The 10,115-nt window shown below is 45.5% G+C and overlaps 2 protein-coding genes across 5 annotated transcripts in view; one reads left to right on the plus strand and one right to left on the minus strand.

Moving 5' to 3' along the window:
- The window catches only part of PDYN (prodynorphin), a 106,299-nt gene that overhangs the window by 84,322 nt on the left and 11,862 nt on the right, over nt 1–10,115 (minus strand). For 2 of the 3 annotated variants that reach the window (XR_014254544.1, XM_082428546.1), the window contains exon 1: nt 715–7,266. The exons of the other annotated variant lie outside the window; for it this stretch is intronic. The gene's annotated coding sequence lies outside the window, so the exon portion shown is untranslated. Of the gene's footprint in view, nt 1–714; nt 7,267–10,115 lie in introns of those variants that run through there. 3 annotated transcript variants of the gene reach the window in all.
- STK35 (serine/threonine kinase 35) overlaps nt 7,452–10,115 on the plus strand; it is a 45,458-nt gene continuing 42,794 nt past the window's right edge. For both annotated transcript variants that reach the window (XR_014254537.1, XM_082428520.1), the window contains exons 1-2: nt 7,452–8,021; nt 8,613–9,213. Coding sequence is in view for 1 of the 2 variants with exons in the window: in XM_082428520.1 (XP_082284646.1) it covers nt 7,716–8,021; nt 8,613–9,213 (907 nt within the window). In the remaining variant the exon portion in view is untranslated. The remainder of the gene's footprint in view (nt 8,022–8,612; nt 9,214–10,115) is intronic.

Raw genomic sequence — 10,115 nt, forward strand, 5'->3', positions numbered from 1 at the left:
GGTTGAGAATCTGCCTGCCAATGCAGGGGACACGGGTTCGAGTCCTGGTCTGGAAAGATCCCACGTGCCGCGGAGCAACTGGGCTCGTGAGCCACAACTACTGAGCCTGCGCGTCTGGAGCCTGTGCTCCGCAACAAGAGAGGCCGCGATAATGAGAGGCCCGCGCACCGCGATGAAGAGTGGCCCCCACTTGCCGCAACTGGAGAAAGCCCTTGCACAGAAACGAAGACCCAACTCAGCCATAAATAAATAAATAAATAAATAAAAAGATTCACAGGACAAGATGAAATAAAGCTGTTTTGTAAAGTGTCAGATTAGGAAAAAAACCCAATATTTCTAAATTAATATATTAGTTATTAATATATAATATATTTAAATAATATATTAATAATCTTGAAAGCATGTGCATACCTAAAATAATAAATTAAATATTATACATAGACATTTGATTATTTTGTCTACAGCCTTAAGAATTTATATATTCAAGATGGCCCCCCAAATATTTCCTTTTTTGCAACCTTCTCATTGTGAAATATGGGAGGATCACTTTATATTGGGGATCACCTAACATTGAGACATGTATGTACAAACACTTAAACCCCACAAAGCTCTGTGTGGTTTGTGACAGGTGCTGTTACAGTTGTTAATACTATTTTTATCATGATTGCTCTCCCACAAGCTGGGCTGTTTGGTTGTGCTGTTCTAAGCATTTACCTGGATTGGAATTTCCTGATCATCCACATCCTACCTGTGTGATCTTGGGCAAGTTGCCTAAACTCTCTGTGCCTCAGTTTCCTCATCTGTAATACAGAGATAATAATATCAATAGTATCTCAGAGGGTTAAGAATTCAGTAAATTAGTATATGTAAGAAGTGTATGAATCAGTGCCTAGTAAGTACTTCTTAAATGTTTGTTGGAATCATTATTTTCACCAATGGAAAACTATAACTATTTAGAAACATAGCAGTTTTCCTCACAACACCAGATTTTACCAGCACAGAACTTATCTCATTCATCTCTGGATCCCCAACTCACACACAGGGCCTAATGCCCACTAAATGTTGGTGGAACCAATAGTAAGTTCTATAGAGGAAGAAAGACAGTGTATAATGTTCAGGCCCTGCATAGCACCTGGTTCCATTAGTTGAAAGAGGAAATTCTGAGTGTTGATACCTATGGTGCAGCCTCATTTCTCTCTGGCCAACCAAAATCTAAAGGAAAGTCACAGTGCAATAGAGCCAGAAAAGACTGAGCACTGGTTGCTTCTTTCTGGTCCTCACAAGACTCTATGTTCCTCCATCACAGGAACTGGGTTTCATTCATCTCAGTCCCTAATCCAGCAAACAGTAGGAACTTAATCAGTACTCACTGAGCAAATGAGTGATGAGAGATGCAGTCTACATTATTGCACATTCTTTTTAAACTGAATTTTATTGTTTTTTCATATCTACAAAAAAGTACTTAAAAACTAATACCGAAAATATGTACATAAAAGGTTCAAATAATACAGAAGTGTTGAAAGAATCACCTAGAGAGAATTCTTCTTGGCATCTAGAGTATTATTTATCCAAACGTTTCCTTTATGTATGTAGAAACTAACATGTAAGTACATGTAACATGTAAGTACCATGAGCTTTGGAATCAGGTATGCCTTGGTTTGAAACCAAGCTCCATCACTTCTTAGTGCTATGGCCTTGGAAAAGTCACATAACCTCTCTGTGCCTCAGTTTCTATGGAAAATGGAGATAATAATGAAACTTACCCTACAGTGTATTGGAATAAATAAATTAATATGTACAGAGCACTTAGGACAGCTCCCAATACAGAGAAACAACTCAATGAAGGCTAGCAACTATTTATACATATTTAAACAAAATGTGAGGTTATACTATAGATCCTAGTCTACATTTCCTTTTTATATAACAATATGTTGTGAATACTTGTTCACAACATATACAATATGTTGTGAATACTTGTTCTGTAGCATATACAGAGCTAATTCCTTCTTTTTGATGGCTACATTATATTCAAATATGTGGCTGTATGTAACTAATCCCGTCTCTGGCACTTGAGTATTTCTAATATTTTATTATTACAAATGACCACAATAAAAATTCTTGCAGCACATGTATTGTTCCACTAATGGGTAAGTATTTCTATAGGATAAATCGTAGAAATGAGATTGCTGGTTCAAAGTGTATGGATTTTTAAATATATTAATAGACAATAAATTTTCAAATTGCCTTCCTAAAAGGCTGTATGCTTCATACTTTGAACAATGAGTGTACTTTGGTGCCTTATGGTTGTGTACATTTCAACCAGATTCCCCAATAGTTTATTTTGAATGTCCCAGTAGTTATAGAATCAAGGACTTTGCCCTGCTAGCTCATTGTATTCCTTTATCTTTCTAAAAACCATAAACAACTCCTAAGAACTTAGCAACCAATCTTCTGCAGCAAATACTCAGATGATAGCCTGACAGAGAATTTCTATGACATTCCCAGAAGGGAGAGGAGGAAAGGTTGGAATTTCGGAGCCCTGAAGTGGCTGATGGGAAGAACATGTGAAATGAGAACAATCCGTTAAGTTTGGGAAACAGCGTGGCTGTATCTGCTCCCATCTTTGTTTTCTGTGACTCAGACCCTTGTTAAATAAACAAGAGGCCCTCTCTGTTGAGTCTCACTGGGTGCAATGTCTCTAGTGTGGTGTCCCCAGGGTGTGATTTCGGTACTTACTACTTGTAGCCCTCCAGATGCTTCTAGGTGATTCAAGGACAAGAGGAGCACCTCATGGCCAGAAGCTGAACAGCGCCACCAAGCTGACAGGCTGTTTCAGTGGTGGCCAAAGCCCACACCCACTCTTATTTTTAATTTCAATTTCAATCCAAGTAATAAATATACATAATGTTTAAGAGTTAATTACTACTACGAGTTAGATACTATTACAAGGCTTATAACAAAAATCCCCTTTCTCACCACTAAGTCCCATCCCATGAAGCAATAACTCATTCTATGGTTACTTCTTTATACCTGACTATGGTGTCACTTCAAGATTTTAAAATTTTAGACCTTTTCTATTAACTTACAGCTATGGAGAATAAAAATTTAGTTTCTCTCTCTCTCTCTCTCACACACACACACACACACACACACACACACACACACACACATACCTTCCCTCTCCAATTTTCCCAAAATAATTATATCATAATTTCTGGTTAAATCAAGGTACTGTTCTTACATTATAATGACAATGTAATATTATTTCCAGCTGAGTGTTGTAGTTTATGATGATTACAATGTTCTTCTTATAAATTGTCTTTGTTTTCTTGGCTTTAATAATCACCTTGGCTTACTTGCTTAGTTTTCTGTGAGTAGCTCCAATCCATCCTCAAACTCTTTGCCAGAACTCCAATCCTCTATAATTGCCTCAGCTTTGTGCTCAGTCCAGGGGCAGTTTAGTGTAATGCAGTGGTTCTCAAAGTGTGCTTCCTGGACCAACAACATTAGCATCAGCATCACCTGGGACCTAGTGAGACATGAAAATAATCAAGCCCTACCCAGGACTTACTGGTTAGCCGCTCTGGGGTGGGATCCAGCAATCTAGGTGACGCTGAGGTGCATTTCACCTGGAGAACCCCGGTTTGTGTCAAAGTTAAGAGTTTGGGCACCAAAACCCAAGGCTGCTGGGGATCAGATTTTAGCTACTCCACTTGCTTGTAATGTGACAGCATCCAAGGTTCAATCTTACCATTCATAAAATGGGGTCAACCGTATCTCCCTGTAATTGTTGTGAGCTTCGGACTGTTAGGAAGCATGACAGGCTCCAGTTTTTCTTGGAGACAGCCCTCCTGGAGCCTCTGAAATCCAGTTCCATCATGCGAGGGGAGTTCAAGCCAATGGCATAGCCTCCCCACAGCCCTCCCCAGAGTCCCCCACTCAAGAGTACACCCTCCACTGAGGAACCCACCTCAAGCTTCTGTCCTTCAGAACATCCACAGCCCCTCCCATACCCCATATCAGCTTCTCTCCCCTTAACCCCTTCCCATCCTCAGCTCCCCTGCTACAACCGCCATTTCAGACGATTCTCTGCCATGGCCCTGTGCCACCTCCAGCCCCCAACCCTCAACTCCCAAGCCCCCTCCTCATTCCCACTGCCCTCTGACGCAGCCCACTGGAGCAGTCTCAGCCTTCTCCCAGCTTCCATCCCTTCCACACTCCTCTACTCACCCAACCTTTCCTTCCCAGCCCAGAGGCTCCTGCTTTCCCAGAGAACCCCTCCCCGCCACCACAGGGCCAGCTGCCCCTGGGTGTTCTCACCCCCTGAAGTAGCGGGGATGGGAAGGAAGCATCACCATTCTGCTTCCCACTACTCTTCCCTATCCCTGCGCTCCAGTCACACTGGCCTCTTTGGGTGCTACATCTCAGGGCCTTTGCACCTGCTCTTCCCCCTGACATGGAATGTTCTTCTAGTTGGTATGCACTACTGCCCCTTAGCAGTAATTCCCACCCAAAGATGACCACTGATAAGATTTCTGCCACCATAGATCAGTGTAGCTTGACCTTACATTAATGGAATCAAATAGTATGTACTCTTTTTCCCCATTTTTTTTTTACAACTTTATAGAGGTAAAGCTGTAAAACTGACGTACAGAAACTGCACTTATTTAAAGTGTACAGTGTACAATTTGAAGTATTTTGAACACATTCCCCCCTTGAAAGTATCACAAGGTAATTTCAAGATAACGAACATATCCATCCCCTCAAAAAGTTTCTCAAGTCCCTTCGTATTCCATTCCCTCTTCCCCACCCCAACTACTAATCTGCTTTCTGTCACCATAAATTAGTTTGCATTTTCAAGAATTGTATATAGAATCATCCAGTATATACCCTTTTGTTCTTGACTTCTTTCACTTAGCATAATTATTTTGATTCATCCATGTTGTATCAATACTTCATTCCTTTTTTGTTTTTCCCCCCACTGAACAGCATTTCTTGGTACAAAAATACCACAACTTGGTTATCCCTTCATTTATTGATGAACATTGGAGTGTTTTCCAGTTTGGGACTTATAGAAAAAGCCACTATAAACATTCTTATGCAAGTGTATTAGTGAACACAAGTTTTCATTTATCTTGGGTAAATACCTAGGCATGCAATTACTGGGCTATAGGGTAGATATATATTTAACTTTGTAAGAAACTGCCGAACCTTTTTTTTCCAAAGTGGTTGTACCATTTCACATTCTCACCCATTGGCTTAAATTTGACATCAATCATGTTCCTCACAGCTTCTGTACTTACTCCCTCTGCCTGAAATGCCTTTCCACTAGTTTTAGCATGGCTGGCTTGAGGTCTCAGCTCGTGTCACTGTTATAGATTTAATTGTTATAGACTGGTATAGACTTAATTCCCCCCTCCCCACCCTTGCCAAAATCATATGTGGAATTCACAACCGCCAGTACCTTAGAATGTATCATTAATACATTTGGGGATAAAGTCTTTAAAGGGGTGATTAAGTTAAATGAGCCAGTTAGGGTAGGCCCTAATCCAATACGACTGTGTCCTTATAAGAAGAGGGAAAGATATCCCCACAGAGAAAATGTCTTATGAGGACACAGCCAGAAGGCAGCCATCTGCAAACTAAGGACAGAGGTCTCAGGAGAAACCAAACCTGCCAACACTTTGATCTTGGACTTCTAGCCTCCACAACTGTGAGAAAATAAATTCCTGTTAAGCCATCCAGTCAGTGGTATTTTGTTATGGCAGCCCTAGCAAACTAATACAGAGGCCTTCCAATCAGCATTTTGTAACCATGGGAGTAATTGACTCAGGCAAGAACCATCATAAATGAATGCTAAAAACAGTGGGTGAGAGTCTGATGAAGAACAGGATAGTCTCAAATATATCCTCCCACAAGACACTTAATAAATACAAAGGGAAAAATTGTAACTTTTCAGTGGAGTACCTTGGCAGACACCACCTTAACCAAATGATCAAAGTGAACATCATCAGCATTGGAATAAAAAAATGCCATGTGCCTCCTGATGTGGTACACTGAGGACACAACTCCTTTCAGTGCCATTCCTACCAAAAATGCATAACCTAATTCTAATCATGAGAAAATATCAGACAAACCTAAACTTAGGGACATCTACAAAATAACTCACCAATACTCTTCAAAAATGTTAAGGTCATAAAAGACAAAGAAAAGCTGAGTAATTAACTGCCTTTCTAGAGTAAAGGAAACTCTGGAGGCATGACAACTAAATGCAAAGTGATCCTGATTGGATCGTAGGGAATAGCTATATTATTGGGACAATTAGCAAAATTTAAATATGGAAGACATATTAAAGAACTGTATTATTGTCAAAATTCTTGATTTTGATAATTGTACTGAGATTGTGCAAGAGAATATCCATGTTCTTAGGAAGAACACACAGAAATATTTAGGGATTAAAGGGGAATGACGTCTGAAATTTACTCTAAAGTGGTTTTGGGGGAAAAGAAAGTACAAATACATATTATATATAATACATACACAAACAAATACACAAGAGAATATGATAATGCAAATGTAGTAAAATATAACAAATTATTATTATGGTTAAAAATATGAGATTATTTACTATTCTTGTAATTTATATGTAAATTTGAAATTTTATCCAAAAAAAGTTAAGTTTTTAGTGACCACACTAACAAAAGTGGCCTGTCCCCAACCTCCAGGCACTCTTTAGCTCATTCTTTTCCTCTATTACAGTTACATTGTCAAAAATGATCTTTTGTATTTATTTAATAATATCTAACACTTAATGTGTGCAAGGCCCTGTCCTATTCTAAGTGCTTTAACTGTCTAACCTCAGTGAATCCTTCAACTACGGTTCTTCCCATATTACAGATGAGAACAAGAGACACAAGAAAGTGTTATTTGCACAGTCACCCATACGATTTGACGAGGCACAGAACCTCAACTAAGGTAGAGACTGTCTTGTTCACCGCTCTTTCCCCAACAATTTAGAACAAAAACGGTGCCTAGTGCATTACAGGCACTCAATATCTGTAGATTCAGTTTATAAATATGGAGCACCTACTCGGCACTGAGGTACAAAGCAGTAAACAAAATATTTAAAAATTCATGTCTAAATGGAGCTTACATTCAGCACTCTCAGCCCTGCACCCAATTAGCCACTTTAGATTTATATCAAAATCTAAATATTTATATGTTAATATTTTATATAATATATATTTATATATTTTTTTTATTTGGGGCTATCAACCCTGGGAGGCAAGGCCGAGTCTACCCATTTTTCAGAAGGGGAAACTGAGGCTCCAAGTGGGGCAATGTTTTGCCCAGGATCAAGGGGCTTAATAGGAGACGGGGCGTGGATTCCATCCCAGTGCGGGCGGTTCCCAGGCAAAACCTATGAATCAATTAAACCGACCAATCCAATCAACCAATCAGTATTTATTAGGGCCTACTGGATGCAGCTTCTCTTCACGCAGCGCAGGCGAGGAAGAGAGGAGGTTGCGGTGCTCAGGCGGCTGCGGAGACCGGAGGCCGCAGCCTGATCGCGGGAATTTGGCGCCTGTTTTTTGTTGGTTGGGTGTTCTCGCCTGTGATTGGGCCCCGGCCCCGCGTGGGTGAGCCCGGCTGCTGCTGGTCGGCCGACCTTGGCAGTACCCCGGCGGCGCCGTACTCGGCTGCCCTCCCGGGGGATGGGCCACCAGGAGCCCCCGCTGGCCCGAGTGCGGACGGGACGTGCGGCTTATATAAAAAGGTTACGTAAAGGGCTCAGCTGGCGCGAACACGTGGAGAGCCGCGGGAGTCCTGACGCCCAGTTGTCCCCCGAGAGCACCGCTGCCGTCACCCGTGCAGTAGCAGGTTCTGTCGCACGCCCGACCCGGGCCACGGTCTCTCGCGCGGCTAGGTACCCGAAGCAGCCCTGGCCCGGAGCGGACCATCCCCAGCTGGGGGCCTTAGGGGGGAAACGCGCTGCCCGGAAGTGGAAGGGCGCAGGCCAGGTAAGGGCGCGGTCCGCGAAGTGAAAGGTTGCACCCAAGCTGGAACTACGCCCGCCGCCTCGGGCGTCTGGGGAGGGCAGCTGCGTCCCCGGTTGGGCGCGCTCAGGGACTCCGAACTTTTAAGCCAACCCCTTACACCCGCAGCCCGGCGGGACTTGGGTCGGTCCGTTGGGCTCCACTCCGGCTTAATTCAATGGACTGTTTACACCCGGGAGAACACAGGGTGGGACGCGGGGAGGGGCATCCCTGAGGGAGCCAAGCGGAAAAGAAGATTTCCACAGTCCGAATTTCTTCTTAAGGGTGATTTTCATAAGTCGCGAAAGCTCCGAGTCCTTGTTTCTCGTATTGCTATACAATAAATTAACTGAAAAGGCGGGGAGTTTCTGCTTTTCTTTCCGGCTCCCCCTCTGAGCCAGTGCCCCGTGGTTTCGTCTTTCCCGCTTCCCCCTCCCCTCCCCCGTTTAGTCAGCAACCGTGGCTTCCGTCTTAAAGGGGCCGTGGCGGCCGGAGGAGGAGGTGGGACGCCCTGAGGCCTGCGCTGCTTGCCTCCCGGCCTCGGCCTGGTCGCTTAACCGATTCTTTCGCCCGCAGGTCACAATCCAGGGTCCCGCTCCTCCGCGTCCCGGGACCGGACGGAGGGATGAGGCAGGGGGGTCCCGGGCAGCGCCGTTGCTGCTCCCCCCGCCGCCCGCAGCCATGGAAACGGGGGAGGAGGACGGCGCCCGCAGAGGTACACAAAGCCCCGAGCGGAAAAGGCGAAGCCCAGTGCCGCGGGCGCTCAGCGCGAAGCTGAGGCCGGCGGCGGTGGCCCAGGCCATGGATCCGGTGGCGGCCGAGGCCCCGGGCGAGGCCTACCTGGCGCGGCGGCGGCCGGAGGGCGGCGGCGGGTCGGCGCGGCCGCGCTACAGCCTTTTGGCGGAGATCGGGCGCGGCAGCTACGGCGTGGTGTACGAGGCAGTGGCCGGGCGCAGCGGGGCCCGGGTGGCGGTCAAGAAGATCCGCTGCGACGCCCCCGAGAACGTGGAGCTGGCGCTGGCCGAATTCTGGGCCCTGACCAGCCTCAAGCGGCGCCACCAAAACGTCGTGCAGTTTGAGGAGTGCGTCCTGCAGCGCAACGGGCTAGCCCAGCGTATGAGCCACGGCAACAAGAGCTCGCAGCTTTACCTGCGCCTGGTGGAAACCTCGCTCAAAGGTAGGAATGCCGAGGGCCGTCCTGGCCACGCATGGCCTGGACCCACGAATCTGCTGGGCTCGGCCCAAACTGAACCCTAGACCCTGGTCCCGGTTCTGTCGCCCTGGACCCGACACACCCTCCTTTCCGGGCCAGACATTCGGGCCGCCCTCTCCTCTCCAGATCCAGGATCAGTCCCTGGCACTAATGTTAGCTGGTATTTTAATAACTAGGGCTCATTAAGTGCTAACCATTGTCGTAGTAAGTGATCCATAAGTGTGAACCATTATTATGAAACTTCTAGCACTTTTAAGGTCGGACTTGGGAGTGGAGGGGGTTGGGTTCAGAGTCGGTGGAAGAACTGCCGAGCCCCCTCACACTCTAGGGTCTCTTCTCTTTCCCTCCCAAAGCAAACAAAAAGAAAAAAACTTTGCTGGACCCACCCACACCCGCTCCCTGTCTGGTTCCAAAAATCCTGACACCCTCCGGCTCCACCCTGCTAACTCTTGTTTCCTGGTCTGCCTTTTCCTCTGAGACCCCCCCAGCCCTTCATCCCAGGGAAGTCCAGCAAACCGGCGGTTTTCAGCCTAGGTCCTCTAGGGGCCTGCAGAATAACTCCACAGGTGGGTCTAGAGCTGTCACACAACACATCTAACATCTTTTTCCTCCCTTTTACAACCACCTTCTGAGGCTGGCTTCCAAGTGGTTTTATTTATAGGGACGATGGGGCTCAGTGAAGCAAGGGGATTTTGCAGTCCTGGGAGGGCTAGTCCTGGTTTCGGGGTTTTAACTGCAGTTAGGGAGTGTGTGCATGCTGAGTGCTCATGTGCCTTGTTCAGACTACAAGTAGCCAAGGGTCTGTTCATAGAAGAGAGAGCCAGTGGGCTAGGAAGGCCTGAGGAGACTTCCTCAGGGGAGAGGTT

Source organism: Balaenoptera physalus (genome assembly GCF_965194825.1).
Source record: "Balaenoptera physalus genome assembly, chromosome: 16".
In the NCBI taxonomy this organism is placed as follows: domain Eukaryota; kingdom Metazoa; phylum Chordata; class Mammalia; order Artiodactyla; family Balaenopteridae; genus Balaenoptera; species Balaenoptera physalus.